This window comes from Malaclemys terrapin, chromosome 16 (genome assembly GCF_027887155.1).
Source record: "Malaclemys terrapin pileata isolate rMalTer1 chromosome 16, rMalTer1.hap1, whole genome shotgun sequence".
Taxonomy (NCBI): Eukaryota; Metazoa; Chordata; order Testudines; family Emydidae; genus Malaclemys; species Malaclemys terrapin.
The window spans coordinates 2,947,272-2,971,315 of NC_071520.1; the positions used below are offsets into that span (position 1 = coordinate 2,947,272).

The 24,044-nt window shown below is 51.9% G+C and overlaps 1 protein-coding gene across 1 annotated transcript in view; it reads left to right on the top strand.

The window, feature by feature from the left end:
• DTX1 (deltex E3 ubiquitin ligase 1) overlaps positions 1 to 24,044 on the top strand; it is a 105,369-nt gene that overhangs the window by 78,060 nt on the left and 3,265 nt on the right. The window contains exons 4-7 of the mRNA XM_054006009.1: positions 17,893 to 17,954; positions 19,142 to 19,303; positions 22,430 to 22,491; positions 23,665 to 23,823. Of these exons, the coding sequence (XP_053861984.1) occupies positions 17,893 to 17,954; positions 19,142 to 19,303; positions 22,430 to 22,491; positions 23,665 to 23,823 (445 nt within the window). The remainder of the gene's footprint in view (positions 1 to 17,892; positions 17,955 to 19,141; positions 19,304 to 22,429; positions 22,492 to 23,664; positions 23,824 to 24,044) is intronic.

The following is a 24,044-nucleotide window of genomic DNA, read 5'->3' on the forward strand; positions in this document are numbered from 1 at the left end:
TTGTCCGTGACTGCAGAGCAATGGGAGCTGGTCCTCTCAGTTTCTCCTGTTTAGGGCAAGCCTGGGGCTGGGTCAGGGCTCCGTGCCTGGCTGCTGTCAGTCGCCAGTGACACCGGGGAGTGGGCCGCATTGGAGAAGGGGGGATGGGAATGGCTGTATTGATGTTGCCCTTTGGCTGCTTTTCCTTGTAGGAAAGCAACACAGCTCGGGAAGCCAAGCCAGCTTCAGTGATGCCACAATCCGGGGGCAGGAGTCCCACCTCGTCTGTGCTTTGTCTCATGGCGCCCGTAGCCCAGCTGCGGTGAGGGGCTCAAGGCCGTTTGGCAGACAGACAAACAGCGCCAGAGGAGAGCCTGGGGCAGAGTGCACAGCCCCTTCCCCGTCAGCTCCAGCTTCCCAGCCCCAGGGAGCCAACAGGCCATAGCTCCGGGTGAGGGGCCCTGGGCCCTGAGCCAGTCTCTCCTGGACTCTAATCCCAGCACTAGATCCTGTCCTGCCGGGAGTTAATCTGGGATAAGGCTGAGAGCTCCCTGGGCTGATGTTAACCCCTTAGGCACTGATACCTATACTTAGCTGCTGCCACCAAAGCGTTCATTTAGCCAGCATTGTGGAAAATGCCAGTGACCTAAGGGTTAACTCTTGGTTTGGTACTTTAGGGGTTTAGCATTAGGCAGGAGTGTGCTATTTATATATGTGCATGTTGCCTATTAGTGGCTCTTGGCCACCCCTTTGCTATGCCTGCAGAGCTCCTCTTAACACAGCAAGACAGGCACTAGCCCCGTGTGCCACGGGTGGAATGTACCCCAGGGGCTGTGGCTGTGGGTTCTCACTTGTACATTGCAGCTATCACCTGTATGCACTTGTGGAGTTGTGCAGAGATTGAGTGAAATGGTCAAAATCACTCACCATAGGCCTAATTTTGCTCCCACTGAGGTCAGCTATCCAAAGTCAGTCTCACCCATTGTTTATAGAAGGCATCTAATCTAATCTCTCTCTCTCTCATATGGCCCCCAACACCAGAATAGCTGAGCACCTCACTGTCTTTACTGTGGTTATCTTCACAGCACCCTGTGAGGTAGGGATATGCTATTATTCCCATTGTACAGATGGGGAAGGAAAGACTAAGTGACTCACCCAAGGTCACACAGGTAATCTGTGGCAGAGCAGGGATTGTCTTCTCACTGGTGTAATTGCATCAGACTCAGTGGAGTTGCTCCTGATTTACACTGGTGCGAGGGAAATTAGGGCCAGAGCTTGCATTAAAAGATTCCCACTCACAGTTCATATGACTGTATGCTGCACCTCTCAAAGTGCCTCCCAGATGTAAAGCACCAATGAATTGCAACCATCTCTGGGGTGGAGGACAGAAGCCAATGGGGACATTTCAGCTTAGGACATGGGGCAAACCCTTAGCATTAAGCGGAGCAGGCAGGATGCTGGCTTTTAAGCCCTCGACTGCAAGAACCACACACACAAAACATTAAGAGTTTGATTTTCAGAGCTAGCAGGTCCCATTGTGAACAATGAAGAATTCCCTCCTGCCTCTTTTCCTATTGAGAGAAATTTGGCCCTAAAAGGCTGAGTCAACCTGACTGAACCTGGGGGCTGGTTAGTCTAGTGGCCAAATTGGCTAGTACACTCTGTCTGCTTTGCACCACTGCACGGATGCAAAATAGCCATGAACCCAGTTTAATGGGCCAGTGATGCCAGGTTTGTATCACTGGCGTGGCACAAGGCAGCAGGTGCCTATCAGTGCATCTGGCCCTAAGTGTTTCAAATCTGATGCTCAGGCCCCTAAACCGTCCCCTGCTACAGCAAGAATTGTTTGAAGCCAGGCAGTTCAGAGTGAAGTTTCTAGCTCCTCCGTCTCCATCCCCCTCCCTGCATGCACAGGAGTTTGAATGGCAGGTACTGGGATGGATGGTACCAGCTCACTTCAGCACCATTGAAGCACTAGTTGCTAAAACAACACACCTATTGGACGCTACTGAGAATGATGCTTCCTCTTGTAGGGCCTGATCCTGCCCGGTGCTGGGGGCTTTCAAGACCCATTGGGCCCAATTCTCCACCTTGTGCAGTCATCTACACCAGGGCAAGGTGGATGTGAAGTTACCAGATCAGAACACTGGTGTGAATGGCAGTGCGAGGTGCAGGGCAATGGAGATGCTGCCCATTGACACCAGTGGGAGCTGTGGGGGCTCAGCAGTTCCCAGGATCAGGCCCGGATAAGGAGATCATCCATCCTGTGACCTTCATGCCGCAAATGGACCCAGGCGAAGAGATGCAGGATGATGGTGGCATCCCTCTCTGATGCCTTTGTGCCGAGGTAATGGTGCAGCGAGTCTGGTGCCAGCTATGCAAGCAGGGTTCTGAGCTAGCTGTCTGTTGTGTTTGGGGCCAAACTGCACACACTGGTGTAAATCAGAAGTAACTCCACTGACACCAGTGGAGACAGGCCTAGGAGAGCGAGGGTAGAACTGTAGTGTGAGGACGTAGACATGAAGCGCCATGCCAGAAGCCGTCATGAGAGAAATCCCTGATCCTGTGTTTATTAAGCTCCCCCTGCAACACATGCTGGTCCACTCTGGTAATGTGGAGGCCTAGGATCTGCATAACCATTCCACGTCTCCCTTTCTTTACAATAAAAGATTAAATTTTAAATTATGAACCCACGGATCTACATTGAACAATTCAAAATAAATGTCAGATTCCTTAAAACTACGTACAGTACTGTGTCCCCTTCCCAATTCCATCTACATAGTGCTGAGCAGTAAAGATCGAGGCTCTGAGGGGGGTCTGACCAGACTCCAGCCCATGTTCTCACTTCTGTTGCAGTTACATGCAGAGCTCCCTGTGGAAGCAGCTCTCGGCCTGATAGACCTTCAGGTCTCAGATCCTCTCTTTGGTGTGTTGGGAAATATTGAAGATGAACCTGATTCCACTGGAGAAGTTCTTTTGGAGTCACTAGGTAGGATCTGGAAGCTTCTGCTGAGTTCAGAACAGTTCCAACTGTCTGGGAGCTTCGGAGCCAAACTTTGTTTGCTTGTCTCAGCTCAGGTAGTGCCTTTGTTCTGTACTGAACATTGACATTTTGTTGCTGCCAAATTTTTATTTCAACAACCTGTTTTCAAAATTCATTCAAGTCGGGCCATTTTGGTTTAAGCTGTATCAATGCCACAGCTTAATCCTTAGTCCTCTTCCCCTCAGAGTTCTGCTGGAGGTAGACCAGAGGCCAGTGGGGTTGACCGATATGCCAAGAGTGCCTCATATGGTCCACTGATTTTTGCAAAGTCTGCACTGCTCTCTCCACCTCCCTGTTGCTCAGGGGGTAATATGGGCCCATTGTTCAAATCAATGTATAATGTTCAAAATCAAAGTCCTGTGCAAACCCTAGGAATATTTCAGAGGTGAATTGAGGCCCATTATCAGATATGAGAACTTGAGGAACTCCATATCTAGAAAATATAGTCTTGGATGACCTGTGCCTAAGAATCATAGAATGTCAGGGTCGGAAGGGACCTTAGGAGGTCATCTAGTCCAACCCCCTGTTTAAAGCAGGACCAAGCCTTAACTAAATCCCCAAATGGTCCCCTCAAAGATTGAACTCACAACCCTGGGTTTGCAGGCTAGTGCTGAAACAACTGAGCTATTCCACCAACATAACACTGCTGTGGGCAGTGCTTAGGTGGCTGTAACTTGCATCGCTCAGGCGGGTGTTTTTTTCACAACCCTGAGCGACATAAGTTAGATTGACTTAGGCAGTGGTGTAGACGTGTCTTGAGGTCCCGCCAGTATGGTAGTAAGTCTATTGGAAGTTGACTCCTTCAACCCCATCCTCTTTGGCAAAGTTGAGTAAATTTCTAGCAAGTCTCATCCTTTAGTTGCTCATCTCTAATTTGCTGAAGTCAGCTGGCATATTGCTGACATCTTTTTCTGAAGTCTTTTCTTCTTCCATTGTTAGCTGTTTAATTGGGGCTCTAGATAGTGTCTGCTGCTATAAGTGCTTTCCCTGATGTGTGTTCAGTGTTGAAAGAAAATCATATCAATCATAGTCAAAATCTTTGAATCCTAGATGGAAGGTCATTCCGTGGTTTTGATCACAATAATGCCACTAAGGGCTTGTGGTCTGTTTCTGTTAAATTTCAAGCCCAGTACAAATGCACTGAATCTTTTGCAGGCCTAAGTAACTACTAAAGCTTCCTTTTCTACATGATTATACCACTGTGCAGCTTCTCGGTATGAATGCACCAGATCTCTGGGCTCTTTCTGGCTGCTGTTGTGTGAGCGCTGCTCCTAAACCATATGACGATGTATCAGCTGCAGCTGTTGTTGGATAGTTGACTGAGTATTGTGCCAAAACATATGGAGACGCTAGTAGTCCTTTTATAATATTAAATGTGTTTTGTTGTGTGCTCCCCCAGATCCACATAGTGACTGACCATCAAGGAGAGCTCTTAAGGGTGTTGCTAGGTGAACTAAATTTAGTAAGAATTTCCCAAAATTATTTGGCATCCCCAGAAATCTTATAGCAGAAACATCTTGGGTTCCATTACGGTGGGTAATACCTTCAGTTTGTCTGAATCTTATTTCCTAATTATGTGTCCTACAAATTTTATCTGCTCCTTTTCCAATTCACATTTCTCATTCCGAGGGAGGCCAGCTTGTTGGAAACATCTCAAAATGGCAGGTAGTTGCTCATCATGCTCCTTTTTATCTCTGCTATATACCAACACATCATCTGCCTGGCACAGGACACCTGGCAATCCTGGCATGAGCTGAGAGATTCGCTTTTGGAAATGTTCTGGTGCTGAAGATATGCTGAATGGAAGCTGATTGAAACAGTGCCTTCCAAATGGGATGATGAATGTAGATATAGGCATAGATTCTTTAGCAAGAGGGATTTGCTAGAAGCCTCCTTTCACATCTAATTTTGAGAACACTTTGGCCTCTGATAATTGAACTAATATCTGGTCAACTGCATGTTTCTTTCTCTGCACACGCTTGTATTAAGCTGCATGAGGCCCACACAAATGTGGAGTTTTGCCACTGGGCTTCAGTGCTACAACCTTCCCCATGAACCAGTCAGTGAGTTCTTCTATCTGGGAAATAACTCCTATATCTCTAGCAAGGGTATAGAGATGTGGCATGGGGCTATGAGAGCAAAGGCAGTTGCTGATGGCAGCGGTTTTATTTTGTACTCCCCTGACAGCTTTCCTAGCCCTGGGAAGATGTGTGGATACATCTCCTGTATGGTTTGCTTTTTGCCATTAATGCCATTCCAGTTTCTCTAGTAGACATAGTCCTTTTCCTGATGGCAACACTAGTAGGGGAGTTGTCAGGACCTTGTATTAAATATATTATGTGTTGAAGAACTTTCCATCCTTTCTCCAGTTTCCCAATGAACTGGCCACAAACATCCAATGTAGTGTCACTAGTGCCACATAATATCTTATTTGGTCTTTGCAGAGCTCCATCTTTATAATCTTTTTTTGGAAATGCAGTGACTGCTGCTCCAGGATCAATGTTAACTTTAAGGTTTTAACCATCTAGATTCATGTTTGTGTACAAATGTGTTGTCCATTCTGTTGAGGATATAGTCCCTAGATGTATGGACTCATTGTCATCAAATGCTAACACTCTCTCTCAGATTATTTCCACTACTCGTAGGGACCTGAATGTTATTGCAGGATGTCCCATTTTGTGGCATCTCCTACATTCTGCCTCTTTGGTTTCCAGAAGTGGCTTGGTATCTTGCCACATCTTCCACAGCTTTCTGAACCTGGAGTCCTATTAAGGTTCTTTGGACACCAACTCTCTAGCAGTGCATTGTGCTTACATTGTAAATTTGGTCCAACTGCTTCTTTCAAATTTGTGTCTTTACTGTGTCAGTGTGGTCTGACGCAGGCTCCCCATGAGTCACGTTGCTGTTTTTTTCTGATTTCTTGCATTCACTCTTTTGTGATAACTGGAAACATGGGGGAAGAGTCAATCTGGCTACCTCTCAGGGGATGCTGCGATGGAAAAGGAGGCAGAGGGACCAGAGCCACAAGTGGGAGAGGGAGATCCAGGGGAATGAGAGGAGTAGGCAATGAGGGAGCCAGGTAGAATGTCCAGAGAAAAGCTCAAATGCCTGGAAGCATGTTCAGGGAGAGAAGAGTAGAAAATATATATACACCTATCTCATAGAGCTGGAAGGGACCCTGGAAGGTCATTGAGTTGAGTCCAGCCCCCTGCCTTCACTAGCAGGACCAAGTACTGATTTTGCCCCAGATTCCCTAAGTGGCCCCCCTCAAGAAGTGAACTCACAACCCGGAGTTTAGCAGGCCAATGCGCAATCCACTGAGCTATCCGTCCCCCATAAATGTAGTATCTGGTATAGCTTAAGTGTCTTCTGATGGCTGCACATTTTGAACAGTCACCTGGTAATGTGGGCGCAGGGTGACCACACATCTCTTATCTAGCCCTGTTTATCATTCCGGCCACACTGCAGATAGGTGCAAACCAAAGGCCAGGTCCCGTCCTGTGTTGGGACAGTTTGGAACCTGTTCTGTCTCTGAATGGGTTGGCTCCATCCTTCCAGGATGAATCATGTTGCAGAAGGTCTTGGAGGAGAGAAAACCGGCAGAGCTCCTTGCGGGTCTAGGACTGGAAATCCAGGGGTCTGGGTGGGTTAGGAACAAGGGGCATCTGCAGACCTGTGTGCTGGGCAAGGGCTGGATTAGCAGGTGGTGCTGCAGGTCAGGATTGTGGTGCATTAGCAGAGCTGTGAACAGAGCTCCCAGTCTGGCGTAACAGAGAGCACTGATGCTAAGGAGAGATGTGCATTGGCTGAACTTCACAGAAGTCACAGAGTGAAACAGCAGGTGCTATCAATCAGGCCTTGTGGCTGGGGTCCAACAGGGGAATGTGTCAATCCAGACAAACAAAATAATTGGTTGCCCTCAGAGGTTAAAAAATAAAATAAAATGTCATGAGGAAAGTCCTGCTCCAGAAACCCCTTCCTCCCCTGTAGAAATAACACTTCCCTGAGCTAGAAATAGGTGGCCTTCCCTTTAAAACAATGTAGAGACTTTAGAATCCAGAACCGAAGTTGGTGGCCAAGATTTTCAAACGTGATTTTGGAGGCACAGCCTAAGATATCTTTTGACACCTTAAAGGGGCCAGACTTTCAGAGACTGGGGGGTCTTCGCTTTGTCAAAACCAGACTGCTTCAGGGCATCTCCATTTGGGCATCCAAAAACGGAGGCACCCAAAATTAGGTCTGGTTGGGAAATGTTTTTTTCTACCTCTAGAAAATTTTGATTTTTTACCAAAAATTCAGATACTGAAATATTTCAAATCAGAAATGGTCCCTCATGGGAGCTGTAGTTCGGCTGTGGCATGCTCCCATTCTTCTCTATAGAATGAGCTCCCTGGTCAGACTAAATTTCCCATGATGCACCAGTCTCCACTCTTGGTCAGGGGAGGCAGTTGTATCAAGGGGAGTCCCTGGCCATGGTGTATTATGGGAGATGTAGTCCAGCTGGGGAGCCTGGCCCATAAAGGAGAATGGGGACATGAGGCAACTGAACTACAATTCCCATGAGGCACAGAAGCAGCATTTCCAAACTGAAATATTTTGATTTTAGGGCAATTGGTCTTTTGATGAAAAATCAGAATTTTCATGGAAATCAAACACTTTTCGTGGAAAATTTTTAATCGAAAACTCCCAATTTTCTATTGAAAAGTAGTTTTCAACCAGCCCATCCCCAAAAATCACTGGTCACATGTGAACATTTTGACTGGTATTTTTAGCATTAGAAAATTGTATAAAATGGTTTTAGTGTATCTGTTGGATGTGTATCAGGATGGAATCAGGATTGCTTGACTGTGTGTCATAGACTCTATACTGTTCATTGTCAAACAAGAGTCTCTTGTAGCTCAAGCAACAGGGTCCCTTGATGTAGGAGGATGTGCTGTGTGTATGGATTTCCTACGTGCATTTAATAGCTGCCATGGTGCACAGGAGTTTCTGCTGTCCATGAAACAGAAGTACGCTGAGTGGCTTGTTATAATTAGTCAAGGTGGGGACCATGAAGGGTAAATATTTTACCAGTACCCCCTCCCTCCTTTTGACAGGTATGATCATATTTACAGTATCCTTGCCCTGATGGGATGTAGGATCTAAAAGGGAAGAGCAGGAGAAGCCCTACCCTGGAGTTTTTAGGGCTGCCACCCTCCCAGTTTCACCGGGAGTCTCCCAGAATCAGGCTCTATCTCCTGGAGGCTACTGAAGCCAAACCGGGAGATTTTAGACCGCTAAAAGTCCGGCAGCGCAGCAGGGCTTAGCCAGTCTCCCTGCCTGCCCCGGCCCCGTGCTGCTCCCAGAAGCGGCCAGCACATCCCTGCAGCCCCTGGGGTGCGGGCAGGGGGGCTCCGCACACTGCCGTGTCCTGAGCGCCGACTCCGCAGCTCCCATTGGCCTAAACAATGGAGCGTTGCATCACAGCCAAACAGAACAGGGTGCCAACTCCTCCCTGACCAAAGGGCCATCCCTGGGACCATTATCCCCTGGTGACTAATTGTTAGTGCTAGTTCCTAAAGTCTGCTTTCAGTATAAATACATTATTCCATAACTATTACCCATACATACATCTTGCAAGGTGTACAAAGTTTAACAAGCTATGAGCTTTCTGTAGACACCTCACCTGTTATTCTTTGCAGATAAATGTCCTATAATATGTGTGCTTGGTGGAGTGAATTTGTCAGGTGTGAGGTGAGAATTATTTGCAAAGAATAGGGGACCCTTTGCTAAGGAGCCTCTGGGTCACACGTAGGAACAGATTTTCAAAGGTATTCAGGTGCCTAAAGATGCAGATCAGTGTCCAGTGGAATTTTCAAAAGCACCTAAGCACCTAACACCCATTGGCTTTAATGCTTTTGAAAATCCCATTCAGTGCCCATCTGTATCTTTAGGCACTAATGTACCTTAATATGTGAGCCTCACATCCCCCCACCTGCAGAATGGGAATATTGGCACTTACGCCCCTTCCTGCAGGGCTGTTTTGAGGGTTCCTGGGGTACAGGACAGCGAGACAGACACACAGAGTACCACTTTGTCAATCAGCCTGGAATTGGAGTTGGAGGATCCTTGTTCGAGAACCTGAAGAGGGCTGTTATGGTGGCTTGCATTGTTGCTCTGAAGACTGGGAGATGGTTGATTGATGTTCGGTCACTGGGTTGATGGCATTAGGCAAGATTTCTCACTTAACAGAGTGGGCTGTGTGAAGGCTCTTCCACGAGAGTCAACCTGGTCCAGAAACTGGCAAGCACAATCTGGGGAGCATCAGCATCAGGGCAACGGACATCAGCGATGGCCCTTGTGTACTCTGTAGCCAAGTACTGTGCACCGGGATGGACCAGAAATAGCCACACCTGACTGGTTGATATCCAAGTGAACACTGCAACGTGGTGCATCCCTGGAACTCACCAGGCCTTGCCTGCCTGCTGCTGCTGCACATTGCTCCCCCATCCACGATGCCGCAACCCTTTGGGAATTCCAGCGAATCATGGAAAACAAACGTCTCCCCATCTACCAGGACCTCAGCGACATCCCTCATCACTGCTTGGAGTCGCCCTTTTGGATCCACGCGTTTAACCTTCACCAACGCAACATCAACCCTGAGGAAGCCTGGAAAGCCAAAGGGAGTTCACAAGAAGTCACAAACAAACACCTTGTGAAAGATGCAACACAGAAGAACCCTGGCTTCAATCTCCCACGAAGCTCATGGGCAACCCTAAACCGCATCCACACAAACCATGGCGGATGTGGATACCTGCTGCACAAATGGAAAATTAAAGACTGCAGCGTGCGACTGTGGTCACCAGAATAGACCATGAAACATAGAACGACTCAATGCCTGATTCACAAATATGAAGGAGGTATCACAGCACTACACTCGCTACGTCTGACACAGTTATCTGGTTAACCATCTGAGTGGAAAAACACCGACATCAGCCGTATGAAGACGACTGGAATTTGGGTCAATCATCCAAACAGGCCCCCTAGGAGTGGTACGGAATTTCTGCCCCCACAGCCGAGAAACTGCCCCCTCTTATAGCTGGAAAGCCAGTGCAGAGCTCTCAGCAATACCATAGCAGAGAAGGTTAGCTGTAGTCATCCTAAAGAGTGCAGTAGTGCAGCCAGTGCTGAGAAACCCTGGCCTTGATACCAGAGATCTCTCCAGCTACCCCCAGCTTCCACCCGCCCTTTGCACCACCACCCAGCATCATGGGTCCCTCTCAGTCACAGCCGGATGCTGCCCCAAGACAGCCCTGCAGGTGCTGATGGATATGGTCCCTGTGCCTCTGGCCATGGAACAAACCACTATACTGCTGCTGCTAGAGCTCTCCGCAGTCTCTGATGCCATTGCCCAGCAGTTCCTGAGCTCATGCATAAGGAACCTGCCAGGAGTAAACTGGGAGCATTGCGCTCGATCCAGTCATTCCTGTAGGTCCCAGAGGGGCAGAATGGACACCTGTACATCCTCATCCAGATCCTCACGCTATGGAGTGTTCAGACCCCACTCTAACACCTATGGGAGAGAGCTCAGAGAGAGGGGAATTACCATAGGGTCAGGGCAGTCCGGGAACTCGGCTACATGTCTCCTTCACTGGGCAGCATCTGCAGGCTTCAAGGTGCCCCAGAGCCTGGAAGAAATAATCAGCGGGATGAAGAGCTAAGAAGTGTGTGTGTGGGGGGGAGGGGAACAACACTTCAAGGAACTTAACCAAACTCTCCCCTCGCCTTCCCTTGAAGGCACCATACCATGAATCATCATGGTGGTGCAAAGCCCAGGAGTCGGGCCTGAATCCTCACCATTCCTGGGCACATCGATTGCTGACAGAGACTCCCAGAAAAAGGCCGCATCACCTTCAGGATGGGCCAGTGCAACTCACCGTAGCTAGGGTTGCAGTGCCCACCCCATGGGAGCTGTGGCTGTCACAGCATACAGCAGCTCCGTTCATGAGCAATAAAGGCCAATGCAACATAGGGCTGACCTAGGAGAGAAGGCCTTAAAAGCCAGAGGCTAAGTGACCAAGGGGAGCTAGCGAACAGGGGACTGCAAACAGGGGAGTTTGAGAAGGAGTTTGTGGGAGGGAGATGTAAAATAATCACTCTGGTTAGAAGGGCCACATTGCCAGTGCCAACGCTGCTCCTGTCTCCTCCACCTTCGCCTGTATCCAGACAGAGAACCTAACCGTGGATGCCTCTACCCAGATCCTGGTGTGGATTTCCAGAGATTGTGGCCTGCATTTCCCACTCTCAGAAAGACAAGCTGGGGGCGACCATCCAGTGTGAAAGGTGCCTGCTCGTGGAATCTCTCAGGAAGCAGATGGGAGAGCTACAGGAATTCCTTGAGAGTATTCATGTGGAGACATCCAAGGCTGAGGAATCTAACTACAGAGGACTGCTGTCACACCACCGAGGGAGGAGGATAAGGCTCTGGTACAGGGAGGACACTGGCTGCTTGTTACTTCTGGCAGCAGGCAGTACTCTACCCCTGCTCCCAAATCACCCACCGTGATGATGGAAAACCGATATGCTGCCCTGGCAATGAGCAATGAGGAATCACCCCCAGAGAAGGAGGAGAAGCCATGTACCCCCAAGGCTGGGAGGATCGCAACCACGACTCCCAGGAGGAAACGTAGGGTAGTGATGGTTGAAGACTCACTTCTGAGGGGGACAGAGGCACCCATCTGTCACCCTGACATGGCATCCCGGGAGGTATGCTGCCTGCCAGGGGCCTGTATCCGAGACGTTAAGGAGGGATTGTCGAGGATCATCCGGCCCTCTGACTACTACCCCATGCTACTCATCCATGTGGGCACTAATGGTACTGCAAGATATGACCCTCAGCAGATCATCAGTGACTGCAGGGCTCTGGGAGGAGAGTGAAGGAGTTGGGGGTGCAGGTGGTGTTCTCTTTGATCCTTCTGGTCAAGGGTAGGGGCCCAGGCAGAGACAGAGACATCCTGGAGGTGAATGCCTGGCTGCAAGGATGGTGTCATCAGGAGGGCTTCGGCTTCCTTGACCACGGGATGCTGTTCCAACAAGAAGGGCTGATAAACAGAGATGGGGGAAGGGGAAGAGTGTATTTGGATACAGACTGGCTAACCTAGTGTGAAGGGCTTTAAACTAGGTTTGAAGGGGGCAGGTGACCAAAGCCCACAGGACATGGAGACCTGGGAGAAGGTTCGGAATTTGGGGGGAGCATGGGCTTTTATAGCAGGGGTAAAGGAGAGACAAGACAGAACTGGGGGCGGGGAATCAAATCAGTATCTTAGATGTCTGTATACTAATGCAAGAAGTATGAGGAATAAACAGGAAGAACTCAAAATGCTAGTAAATAAACACAACTGTGACATAGTTGGCATCACAGAGACCTGGTGGGATAACACACATGACTGGAATATTAGTATAGAAGGGTACAGCTTGCTCAGAAAGGACAGGCAGGGAAAAACGGGAGAAGGTGTTACCTTATATATTGAAAATGTATACACGTGGACTGAGGTTGAGATGGAAATAGGAAACAGACTTATTGAAAGTCTCTGGGTAAGGATAAAAGAGGCAAAAAACAAGGGTGATGTCATGGTAGGGTCTATTACTGACCACCTAACCAGGAAGAAGAGGTGGAGGAGGCTTTTTTTAAACAACTAACAAAATCATCCAAAGCTCAGGACTTGGTGGTGATGGGGAACTTCAACCACTCAGACATCTGTTGGGAAACAACACAGCAGGGCACAGATTATCCAACAAGTTCTTGGAATATATTGGACACAATTTTTATTTCAGAAGGTGGAGAAAGCTACTAGCGGGGAGGCTGTTCTAGATTTGATTTTGACAAACAGGGAGGAACTGGTTGAGAATTTGAAAGTGGAAGGCAGCTTGGGTGAAAGTGATCACGAAATGGTAGAGTTCATGATTCTAAGGAATGGTAGGAGGGAGAACAGCAAAATAAAGACACTGGATTTCAAGAAGGCAGACTAGCAAACTCAGGGAGTTGGTAGGTAAGATCCCATGGGAAGCAAGTCTAAGGGGAAAAACAATTGAAGACAGTTGACAGTTTTTCAAAGAGACATTAGTAAGGGGACAAGAGCAAACTATCCCACTGCGTAGGGAAGATAGGCAGTATGGCAAGAGAGCACCCTGGCTTAACCAGGAGATCTTCAATAATCTAAAAATCAAAAAGAGTCCTATAAAAAGTAGAAACTAGGTCAAATTACAAATGATGACTATAAACAAATAACACAGGTATGTAGGGACAAAATTAGAAAGGCCAAGGCACAAAATGAGATCAAACTAGCTAGAGACATAAAAGGTAACAAGAAAACATTCTACAAATAAATTAGAAGCAAGAGGAAGACTAAGGACAGGGTAGGCCCGTTACTCAATGAGGGGGGGTGGAAACAATAACAGAAAATGTGGAAATGGCAGAGGTGCTTAATGATTTCTTCGTTTCGTTTTTCACCAAGAAGGTTGGTGACATAACATAATGAATGCCAGTGAAAATGAGGTAGGATCAGAAGAGGTTAAAATAAGAAAAGAAGAAGTTAAAAATTAGTTAGACAAGTTAGATGTCTTCAAGTCACCAGACCTTGATTAAATGCATCCTAGAATACTTTAGGAGCTGACTGAGGAGATATCTGAGCTATTAGTGATTATCTTTGAGAAGTCATGGAAGACGGGAGAGATTCCAGAGGACTGGAAAAGGAAAAATATAGTGCCCATCTATAAAAAAGGAAATAAGGTCAACCCGGGGAATTACAGACCAGTCAGCTTAACTTCTGTACCGGGAAAGATAATGAAGCAAATAATTAAGCAACCAATTTGCAAACACCTAGAAGATAATAAAGTGATAAAGTAATAGTCAGCATGGATTTGTCAAGAACAAATTGTGTCAAACCAACCTGATAGCTTTCTTTGACAGGGTAACAAGTCTTGTGGATGGGGGGAAGCAGTAGATGTGGTATATCTTGACTTTAGTAAAGCTTTTGATACTGTCTCGCATGACCTTCTCAAAAAACTAGGGAAATGCAACCTACAGGGAGCTACTATAAGGTGGGTGCAAAACTGGTTAGAAAACCATTCCTGGAGAGTAGTTATCAGTGGTTCACAGTCATGCTGGAAGGGCATAATGATTGGGGTCCCACAGGGGTCAGTTCTGGGTCCGGTTCTGTTCAATATCTTCATCAATGATTTAGATAATGGCAGAGAGAGCACACTTATAAAGTTTGTGGACGATATCAAGCTGGTAGGGGTTGCAAATGCTTTGGAGGATAGGATTAAAATTAAATGATCTGGACAAACTGGAGAAATGGTCTGAAGTAAATAGCAGCAGGAGAAACCCAGGTTCAGACAGGGGGGCTCTCAGCCGCAGGGCCATGGCTGCAGAACCTGGGGAACATTAACCCAAGAGGTGGGTTCATGCTGTGAGTGACCAGGTTGGGGTTCCATCTGATCCCTGCTGGTAAGAGGTGCCCAGGGCTGGTGTGTAATTGTCCCCCTGGGTGGGGGCTCGAGCTGGGTTTGTGTTGCATTGTTGAACAGAAATCCCTAGATACTGAACCTGGCCCTTGTTGCTGCAGCAGGGTTACAAATGGAAGCTTGGAGACTTCCTGCTGAAGTGCAAAACAATCAGCTGCACTGGTTGTGTCTGCAGAGCACAGGCATCACCCCCCAGGTCCAACCTTCTGCTGGTGTCAATCCAACGCAGGCAATAGAGCCGGGCCAGCCAGGAACTTGGCCCCAAAACACCTGGCCCAGTGCAACCTGGGCTGGATCTCTGGGCTCTTAGCTTGTTCCAAACCCTGGAAGGGACATCCCCAGGACATCATTACTGCCTTCTTCCCCCCTGGACTCTGCAGCTCAGAGCCCCATGCCCCTTGGGCCTGCCTCGCTCCCCCTTGCCAGGCAGCTGGAGACTGACAAAGGGGAGACGGTGGAGAGGTGAGGGAGGGGTCCAAACTCCGGGTCTGGGACCGGAGCAGCAGGGTCTCAGGTCGGTCTGGAGGGACATTGGTGGAGCTGCAGGTCAGCTAGGGGAGCATTGACAGGGCTGGAAGTACGGAAGATGTCACAGGGCAGGGCAGAGGCATTGGAGGGGGCAGGACTGGAGCTGTGGGGAGGGATTGGGCTGTAGCACAGGACTGGGGAGCACTAGCAGAGTTAGGTGGGAGAGGCCTACGCATCAGCTGCCTGGCTCTCGGTGCCAGGAAAATTCCAGCACTAAATCCACCCTCCCAATCCCCAACCACGGCCATACCCACTACATAGCCAGGGGCTGAATTCGCCACCGCAACCTGGCAGCCACTGGTACTGGCACCCAGCTCGTGGCTCCCGTGTGAGAGAGGCCAGGCCAGGCCAGGCCAGGCGAGTGGCACACAGGTTTGGGAAGGCAGGGACCATCCCTGCTGCTGCCGCAGAGCACTGCAGCTTTGGAAGAGAGCCAGTGATGCGCTGGCATCCTGCCATGGTGCGCTCTCGGCTCACCGGCCCAGCAGCCAACACAGAGTTAATCAGTCGGAGGAGCATGGGCAGATGGAAGCCTGTCAGGAGTGTTCCTAGCCGTGTGTGCACACGCTGCGAGCACACGCACACACGCTGCGAGCACATGCACACGCTCTGCGAGCACACGCACACACGCTGCGAGCACACGCACAAACGCTCAAGCACACGCACACATGCCCTGAGCACACGCACACACGCTCAAGCACACGCACACACGCTGCGAGCACACACACACACGTTCGAGCACATGCACACACGCTCCGAGCACATGCACACACGCTGCGAATGTACACAAAGGGTCTCACACTCAACGGCTACACCCATAAATTCACTGCCTGGTGCGTGCACGCTGCAAGGACACATGCACAGTCAGGTGTGATCCCAGACAGGCGCACGGGTGGTGGTGAAAGCTCCCTCACCTGGGTCACTTCAAGCCGAGTAGGACAAACACTGGAGAACACCCCAGAGGGCTCACGCCCGCCCTGCCCCCTGCCCCCGGAGAGGAAATCCACGGGACTGCGCTTTGCCATCTCTAATTCCTGTGAGCAGTTATGTCAGTGTCTGCACCAGAATGCTGCTTCTGCCGAAGTAAGCGGCCTGCTACCCCGACACCATCACTCCAGCTCCACCAGAGGTGCAGTGCTTATGTCGGTGCAGTGAGGGAGACACAGTGTCCGTGTAGACACTGCCTTACTTCACCCCTTGCTGTCACTCCTGTCAGCTTCATGGCTGCTATTGTCTGTGCTCCACAGTGCTCACAGCTGACGCTGCTGGTAGGCTCTGCTGTGAAACTGAGCTGGCGCTGGGCTCCCACTGGTGCTGGCTGTTCCCAGCCCGGGGGCGTGGGATGGACAGGCTGGAGAATCACTGGGGTAGGGGCTCTGCATCCTTCCCTCTCTCCCTGGGGCCTTGCAATGCAGTGAGAGCACATGGCCGTGAGGGGGTCCTGGTCCCCTTCCCTGCCCCCGTCCCGAGGTGGAGGCGGCTCCTAGAAGCAATCCAGCAGCTTTACTCCACAGGGAGCAGGATCAGCCTTGCTGACATTTTGGCCCAGCCCCAAGAGCCTGAGCGCTAATTAACACGATTGAGCACAGGGCTTCATTGACCAACTGTCTGGGAAAGCTCTCATCACCCCCGGCGGCTGGGCTCTTCATTACCGCACTGACTGGGCCTGGTGCTGGCACAACCTGGCCCCCCCGTGGGCTTCCCCTCCCCCCAGGACTCCTGGCCCACCACCCCAATGTTTGGTCCAGGGGAAGGAGCAGGAGAGGGGGGAGACAAGCCTGTCTCGGGGGTGTTCAGCCTGAAAAGCAGAACAGAGTGCTGGGGGGGGAAGGAGATCAGTGGGTATTTGTGGGGTGGGGATTGGAGGGAGCCTGGATCCTAGGGCAGAATGGACATGCTCTGGCTGTCGTGTAATGGATTGGTCCCTTCTCGCCTGCGGGACTCAGAATGCCTCACCCAAGGAGAGAGGGGAAGGCTTATTATCCTCAATGCGCAATGGGGAAACTGAGGCAGGGGAGGGCCATTGCCCCAAGGCTGCCCAGTGAGTCAGCACCAGAGCTGGAAGCAGAGCCCAGGGGCTCCCTAGCAGGAGCTGTACACAACAGGTTAGGGGCTCAGGTCTCCTGCTGGGGACCCTAGAACAAGGATGCCCCTCTAGGAACTCCGCCCCTCGAGCATTCCCTGGGGAGCTGTTTGCTTTTCCCCTCTACTCGTACTGCAGTCTCTCTCTCAGGCCCACTCCCACCAGATCCCTAGCCTCAGGTGCAGGCAAACTCACCAGCTGGTGCAGCTCCCCCCAAAGCCCCTCCTCACCTGTCTCCATCAGCCAGAGGGGCATGCCGCTGTTCTCTGCTGGCCTGGGATGCCCAGTGTCCACTACAGGAGCTGGTGGGACCCCCACTGAGTTCAGGGGGATCATTTGTATCCTGTGCTATGAGATAGAATCCCCCGCAGCCTGAGTCTGCTGCCAGCCTTGATGTAACAAGGGCACCAGTGGGCACACAGGATCTGGGTCAGGGATCCTCGTTCGGAGGGGCTGACAGAGCGAGGGGCTCTCTGCTGGTCTGGCCGTGGGTCATGCTCCATTAGCTAATACTCTGAATGCAGGAGCAGTCGCCTTTAGATCCTGGCCTGGATTTCTGCACTCTCTTGGAAGGGATTCTGGCATCACCCCTGGAAAGGTACCATGGTGTGGGGAGCAACATCACTAACTTCACCTCCGCTCCCCTCTCCCTCTCCTGGAGCAGTGGTTTCCGAGAGTGTGGCTTAGCCGTTTGGGCACTACCGTCCAACAACTAAATGTGCTTTCTGCTTCACTTCTCTTGTCTCTGCTTCAGGGTTCCTGCCCTCCCGGTTAAGAATCTGAACGGAACCGGACCAGTCCATCCTGCCCTGGCAGGTAAGAGCAGCTGGAATTCCCCCAGCTCTGGGCAGCTGTCCACTCCTGGGTATAACACTGCCCAGTGAGATGGTACTTACTTATCCTGGTGAGTGTGGATGGATGGATGGATGGATGGATGGGTGGGTGGTTGGGTGGGTATGCCGGATGGATGGATGTTTGGTTGGGTATGCTGGCTGGCTGGCTGGATGGTTGGTTGGGTGGTTGGTTTGGTATGCTGGATGGATGCATGGTTGGTTGGGTATGCTGGATGGATGGATGGATGGATGGATGGATGGATGGATGGATGGATGGATGGTTGGTTGGTTGGATATGCTGGATGGATGGATGGGTATGCCACATGGATGGATGGATGGGATGGTTGGTTGGTTGGGTATGCTGGATGGATGGATGGTTGGTTGGGTATGCCAGATGGATGGTTGGTTGGGTGGTTGGTTGAGTATGCCGGATGGATGGATGGTTGGTTGGTTGGGTATGCCGGATGGATGGATGGTTGGTTGGGTATGCCAGATGGATGGTTGGTTGGGTATGCCGGATGGATGGATGGTTGGTTGGATATGCTGGATGGATGGATGGATGGATGGTTGGTTGGGTATGCTGGATGGATGGATGGGTATGCCTGATGGATGGATGGATGGTTGGTTGGGTATGCCAGATGGATGGTTTGTTGGGTGGTTGGTTGGGTATGCCGGATGGATGGATGGTTGGTTGGGTATGCCAGATGGATGGTTTGTTGGGTGGTTGGTTGGGTATGCCGGATGGATGGATGGTTGGTTGGGTATGCCGGATGGATGGATGGATGGATGGATGGATGGATGGATATGCCGGATGGATGGATGGATGGATGGATGGATGGATGGATGGATGGATGGTTGGTTGGGTATGCTGGATGGATGGATGGGTATGCCGGATGGATTGATGGATGGATGGATGGATATGCCGGATGGATGGATGGATGGATGGATGGATGGATGGATGGATGGATGGATGGATGGATGGATGGATGGTTGGCTGGTACAATCTACCCATCTCACTTCAAAGCGAAGGGACAATCCCAGCGTTTGAGATCAGTCTCATAGACTGCAGGGGATCCTGTCCCATGCTGTGATTGTTGCCACTCAGTGGGGAGATAATCGCCCAGCCCCCTAAGTGTCTGCGCTTGGCCTTACCATCTCTCTGTGACCCAGGTATGACAGGCATTTTGATGTGTGCTGCTGGGCTGCCTGTATGCCTGACCCGGGCCCCGAAGCCCATCCTGCACCCTCCGCCCGTGAGCAAGAGCGAAATCAAGCCGGTGCCTGGGATCAATGGCATCTGCAGGAAAACCAAGAAGAAGCACCTCAAAAAGAGTAAGAGACAGCACCCTCTCTCCAGCCCACAGAGCCACACGCACTGGCCTCCATCCTGACAATCCCAGCGCTGGGATCTAGCTGGGAGCCTGGCCCTGGACCTGTAACCAAGCCTGCCTCTTCCTTTCATCACCAGGCTTTGGTAAATGACATGGAGAGGCCAATAATCACATCAAGGCACAGTACAGCCTGGAGTACATCATCCCCCCACTCCGAGCCTCACTCCTGACCCCCAGCCCCCTGCTATCCCAGTCCTGGGCTTCTCTGCCAAACTGCACAGTGATTTTCTAATATAGACAAACATCTCCTACACCCTGGCCCAAGACCCTCAAATGCATTTTCATGCCTCAGCCAGATTCAAACTCAGCTCTCCAGAGGTGTTATGCCCAGCTTCTGAAATCGTGCCGAGGGTGATGCCCAGGCACCTTCACCCTGATACCCCAGAGCCACGGGATTATTGTGCCATCTGGTACGCTACTCATGGGCCATTTCACAGGTACTAGGCAACAAAGGTTGTCATACACAGGAAGGGTTCGGCGTGTCATCCTCACTGCTAATGTACAGCACAAGGCCAGGCAGCTTCCTGGGAGACCTGGCACCCCAAAGGGGGTGCTAGTGGGATTGCTTTTCAGTGATTGTTACCAGCGCTGAATGAGTCAAGGGCTGGAGAAAATGCCTGGCAGTGAGACGTCAGGAGGTGATCTGTTTAGCTGAGAGGTGACAGTGCATGACAGAGAAAAGACCATCTACTAAAGGGCTCTTTAGATTAGCAGAGAAAGGCGGAACAAGAACCTATGGCTGGAAGTTCAAGCCAAATAAATTCAGATTAGACATGAATATTTGACAGTGAGGTGAGTAACCACTGGAACCAACTGCCAAGGGAAGTGGTGGATTCTCCAGCCTGTGAGATCTACAACTCAAGACTAGGGGAGGTGCTTTAGCCAATCAAAGCTATTGGGCTGAATCCAGGGGTAATGGCCTGTGATCTGCAGGGGTCAGATGAGATGATCTGATGATCCCGTATTGTCTTGAGCAATATGAACCTAAGACTATTCTTACCTGCAAGCTGCTGCAACGGGGCTGTGGATTCGGTTAGCCCAGCAGAGCTCAGGGCCCCGTGCTAGGTGTGCACAGATATAATGTCCCAGACCCAAAGAGCTTCCAATCTAAATAGACAAGACAGACAGATGGTGGGAGGGATTATTTTTTAGGGCCCTACCAAATTCATGGTCCATTTTGATCAATTTCACAGCCAGAGGGTTTTTTAATTGGTCAATTTCACATGTTCACATCTGAAATGTCAGTGTTGTACTGTGGGGGTCCTGTGGAATCCCAAGCTGTTGTGGGGGGGTCACGGGATTGCCACCCTCACTTCTGTGCTGCAGCCGCAGAGCTTCCTGCAGCTGGGAGAGGTACCTGGAGGTACCAGCATGGGGGAGATCAGCTCCACCTCCACGAACCTTCCCCGGCTGCAGAGGCCCAGACTCAGTGCTTCTGTAACTCAGTGCCAGGGCAGTTGCCTCGGCTCCACCAGTTCTAGCCTCCCTAACGTGTGGGCATCAGAAGAGATTTGCCCATCGGGTTACATCAGTGCAAAGTGCACCAGGGCCCTCCTGAAAGGGTCAGAGAGGAGCAGCGAGCAGCTGAGCCCGTTGCCTCCCTGAGAGAATTTGCTCCCCAGCGGCTGTTTATAAAGGTTATGTCATCAATACCATGTGACCGGGCGCCCAATCACACGCACCAAATGCCGAATGTATTCGCAGAGGCATGCAGGCTGCACTCCACCCCTCCCCACACTCTTGTGGGGCACACTGACTAGGGTTACCATATCTATTAAATAAAAAAAGAGGACCCTCCACGGGCCCTGGCCCCGCCCATTTCCTCACTCCCAGCCCTGCCCCAACTCTGCCCCTTCCCCACCCTAACTCTGCCCCCTCCTCCCTCCCACTCCCAGCCACGGAGAAAGGGCTGCCCGAGCGCTACTGGCTTCACGGTTTGCTGGGCAGCCCCCAGACCCTGCGCCCCCGTTTAAGAGCCGGGCTGGCCGAGCGCTACCGGCTTTGGGCAGCACCCATGCCTCCGGACCTTGCGCCGCCGGAGCCTGGGTGGGGAAGTGCCCGGCCGGGGGTGCAGAGTCCGGAGGGAAGGGGGCTGCCTGAAGCCCGTAGCACTTGGGCAGCTTGGCTGTTAAACAGAGCCAAAGAGTCAGGGGAGGAGCAGAGCCGCCATTTTCCCAGACATGTTCGGCTTTTTGGCAATTCCCCCCAGACGGGGGTTTGAGTGCCGAAAAGCTGGAAAAAAGAGGATGTATGGTAACCCTAACATGTGGCAAGCAAGCTTGGGGTGAGGGGCTGGGTCCCAAAGGATCAGTAGTAGTTTGCCCTGGTTTTTAATTAATTAATGGAGATATCCTAGCTCCTAGAAGTGGAAGGGACCTTGAAAGGTCATTGAGTCCAGCCCCCTGCCTTCACTAGCAGGACCAAGTACTGATTTTTTTGCCCCAGATCCCTAAGTGGCCCCCTCAAGGATTGAACTCACAACCCTGGGTTTAGCAGGCCAATGCTCAAACCACTGAGCTATCCCCCCTTGCATGCTGTGTTTGTGATGAAGCAGGAGGGAGCCCGTGATTCAGTGCATGTGGTGTGACCCACGCCTCACCGAGCTCTCCCTGTTCCGAAAACCACGTCAGCCTCGTCCCCGGGGATCCCAGCCCCAAAGAGCCAGAGTGTGGAGCTCTGTGCCAGCCAGGCCAGGGAATTGCCTCCTGATTCTCCCTCTGAGCTGGGCCCCTCAGCCCTGAGCTGCAGGGACCCCTGTCCTTGGGGGCAGCGGGATTCCCTCTTCATGCTCACTTGCTCCTGTGGCTTCCAGGAATGGACCTCCCCAAGCTGATGAAAGGCTCTCTCTGAACTCCCAGGGGTGGGTTCAACCTCCTCCAGCCCTGACCCAGAGATCGCACCCGCTCCAGCCAAGCCGATTTCTGTGTCCGTCCAATCCTGGGCCCCCCCTGAAAGATGTAGCTCCTAGCCGTGAGCAAGGGGCTGCGTGGCCCAGCTGAGTGGGTGGCCCTGGGGTGCTGTGGGCCATGAGAGTGCAATCTGACCCTCTGCTTCTCTTGTGGGGCAGGCAAGAATCCTGAGGATGTGGTGCGCCGGTACATCCAGAAGGTGAAGAGCCCGCCGGACGAGGTGAGCACCTGCGCACGGGTCTCACCAGTGGCCCTGCCCTGGGGCGGCTGGGATCGGACAGTACCCAGGGCCGGGGCTCGGCTTGGATGACTAGGCCTGTCTGAGTGGCAGCCCTGCGGTGGCCTGTGAATACACGGTGAACTCTTGGACACAGTGACACACAACACACCTGGTATAAAGCTACAGCAGCAGGAACCTCAGCAGCTCCTCCACCCACAGGCACACCCCTCACCTCTGCCACCCCCTTAACTCTGCCCCCCAGGACACCAGCCTGGCAGCACTCCTTTCCCAAAATACCCCCTGGAGAACCCCCCGACTCCTCCTAGGCCCTCCCTTCTCCACACTCCCCTGGCCCTGGCGGGGGTGGGTTGGTATAAGTGCCCACTGTGTTTGGGGCAAATGGAGGTTGCGGTGGGTGCTCTGAGATGGCATGGGAGCCTGCGCTCACTGGAAGCTTTGCTGTGTGTCTCCTTTGCTAGCCTGGCTCCAGGAGCTCGCTGCAGAGCCCCTGGCCCAGTTTCCAGCTCCTTGGGGCCCCGGGTTTCAACCACTCGCTGCCGCTGCACCAGTTCTGCAGTGGCACCGAAGCGCCTGAAAGGGATGGGACAAAGGGGTTAACTGCCCCATGCATCTAGCCCTGGCCCTGGTACAGGCCAGTGCCTGCTACGCTCAGACAGGCCAGTCCTCCGGGAGAGAGAGGGAGGGAGCAGGGTGAGGGTCAGGGCTAAGGGGCCGAATGGACAGTGTGGGTAGGGTTGGGGCCAAGGGGGCAGTGGGGCTAGGGGCAAGATTGAGGGGCAGTGGGGGCAGGGTCGAGGCTGAGGAGATACTGGGGGCTGTGTGGGCAGGGCCAGGGCCAAGGGGGCAGTGGGGACAGGGACGACAGGGACGGGGCCGAGGGAACAGTGGGGGCAGGGGGGTCGGGGCAGTGGGGGCAGAAGAGTGGGCGAGGAGCTGGTCAGGGCGGTGGGGCAGGCAGACATCGGGGTAGCCAAGCCGACTGGCCGAGCAGGTGCCATGGGAAGGACGTGTCCCCAAAGGCTGCAAAGGCGCCAAAGGCCCAAACCTGCCGCCTGGCCTGTGGGCAATTGGGTGATGGTGGAACTGGCTGCTGGGCTCTGGCTGGGGGTGGCGGGAGCAGCCCAGCTCTGGTAACACCCCGCTCCCCGGCAGGACTGCACCATCTGCATGGAGAGGCTGGTGGCCTCGTCCGGCTACGAGGGCCTGCTCAGCCACAGGGGCGCCAAACCGGAGCTGGTGGGCAAGTTGGGCAAGTGCGGGCACATGTACCACCTCCTCTGCCTGGTGGCCATGTACAACAACGGCAACAAGGTGAGAGCTGGGCCAGGGAGGGAGAGGTGCCTCCAGCAGGCCACCAGCCTTCCCAGCTGAGAGCCCCCTGTGCCTAGGGCAGTGCTCCCCTCCCTGACCCATCCCATGGCCCCGCAGGGTCCTCACAACCAGCTCTGGGCCCTCAGCGGAGAGTCGGTCAGTTCCAGCCTTGGTGCCCCTCCAGGGCCTTCGGCAGGCTTGCCCCAGCCGGTCCCATGGGT